General features: G+C 40.6%; 1 protein-coding gene across 1 annotated transcript in view; it reads right to left on the bottom strand.

Annotated features, from left to right (window-relative positions):
* Positions 1-1,018, bottom strand: part of thbs2b (thrombospondin 2b) — a 20,604-nt gene extending 19,586 nt beyond the window's left edge. Inside the window, 2 exon segments of the mRNA XM_031582967.2 lie at positions 156-230; positions 603-1,018. Coding sequence (XP_031438827.1) covers positions 156-222 — 67 coding nt within the window. The 5' untranslated portion in view covers positions 223-230; positions 603-1,018.
* Positions 1,019-1,983: the final 965 nt, after the last annotated feature.

Here is a 1,983-nt window from a genome sequence, read left to right as displayed (position 1 = left end):
ATTGACTGGACCACGATATCATATCAATAATTGAACATAATAACAACAACAATAATAATGGTAACAGTAGTTAATAATAATAATATTATTATTATTACTGTAATAACATAAACAAAAATGTTAAATGGAAAAGTTGCCTAATTTATGACCATTACCTTGTGTAATAACAGAAGAGCTGAGGAACAGCAGTGTCAGCCACACGCCACATCCCCGAAAAGTCATTATACACCCTTCAAGATACAAACACTTTATCAAAACTCCGAGCGTAAATGCATTCATTCGCAGAGTAATGACCTATTGAATATCAAAAAGCGCTATGTTCACAAGCGTTCCCTGCGCACTCCATCTCCACCTTTCACACTCTTTGGAGAGTATAGGCAATGGCAGATGTAGCTCCGAGTACATCAATACAACTTTGTTAGTGTACGAGTGCTTTTTAAGTGCATGAGGATATTATTAGATGGGCTAAAAGTGTGCACTCTGATTTACTCATTACAATTTGCGAAGCGACACTGGTAGTTTGGATTAACTAGATTATTACTGACACAAACGTCCGTGGAAACACTTGGAGACACAACGCAAGATCCGCTCATTATACTCACCTGAGTGAGAGCTGTAGTCCTTTGAAAGTCAAAAATCAGGAATGGCTGAGAATGACTATCTTATTGGGTAGTCGCTCTCCTCATTAATGTATTTTTAATGAGCTACACACAATGCGTAAAAGGCTCGAGCAGTGCGTAAAACAGAAGATAGCCCGGCAGAAAGCAGAGCTGCTTTTTGTGTCCAGAATACACTGGCCTGTTCGCTATATAATGCCGTCAGCAAGGTGAAATGTTAGGTTAGGTCCACATTTGTTGCAAATTGGACCTGTATGCTACGAGCTCCTTGTGGTCCAGGAATGTTCCTAAGATGCGCCGTGTCTGACACTGACATCTAACCCATTCGTCCCCTTTAGAGGAACCCAGCCTTCTTTATCATTACAGTCAGTGCAGCGTATCTGGTTTCAAGGAGGAGTTAGAGAGGGAGAGAGTATTTTTGTGAGTGGATACCGCTGTTTCTTTGTATCATTTCAGTTGTCAGTGCACTTGCAAACAATTGTTTGCCTGAGGCGCTGAGCGGAGGTCGAGATCACGTCACAAAGAAAATGTATGGCTGTCGGTGCCATTTCACAAGTTTAGACCATGTTCACGTTCAGTCTCAAGAACCATTTCACATTCGAGGAGAGTTCCACAGACATTAGGATGTCTGGGAACCTAAAGCAAAACGTCTGCTATACAAGTTTGACATATTTGATGACCGCAGTCCTATCGTTTCGGTCTAACGATTACCCAAACACTATAATTTCAGCATAGCATGCTTAGAATAATGAGATTGATGTGGTTAATGGAACCCAGATTTATGCGCCCCCTGCAGTATCAAAGACGGACGAGTTGACTCTAGACTTTCCTTCACCAAATGGTGTATCTGTGGCACTACAAAGAAATACACTGTATACAAACTCCATTTTGTAACAAATGATCCACACTTTTGGACAACGTTTGTGTATGATATAATGTCGAAGAGAGACATGACATAGGACATTGGGGCATACAGGGTATAATGGAAGGATCTTATCTTATTTTACGAGAACGTAAAATAGGCTATAACAGACTGGGTGGCACATGCAGTGGGCTGCCTAGCATGCATTACTCTGAAGAATTTAGCCTATGGTTGCTGAGTTGCTGGAAACATGCAGAAAAAATCACACAAAACTCCATTTTTTTAATTTAGCAATTCAGAAAATATTCTCACATTAGGTGCTTTCTTTATTTAGATTTGTTTCCAGCCAATTGACTTATCTGGCAGGTGAGACATGTTCTGATCTCTGTATTTCAGGCTTCACATGGTCGAAGCAGGGGATGGGAAGAGTTTTTAAGGAACATACATATTCATTTGTGCTCTCAGGAATCACAACCATTGGCATCAGTCCAGATGGTTGAGTGA

The sequence above is a fragment of the Clupea harengus genome, chromosome 16 (genome assembly GCF_900700415.2).
Source record: "Clupea harengus chromosome 16, Ch_v2.0.2, whole genome shotgun sequence".
In the NCBI taxonomy this organism is placed as follows: Eukaryota; Metazoa; Chordata; class Actinopteri; order Clupeiformes; family Clupeidae; genus Clupea; species Clupea harengus.
The sequence above is the reverse complement of the archived record's forward strand: the minus strand, read 5'-3'. Positions and strand labels throughout refer to the sequence as shown.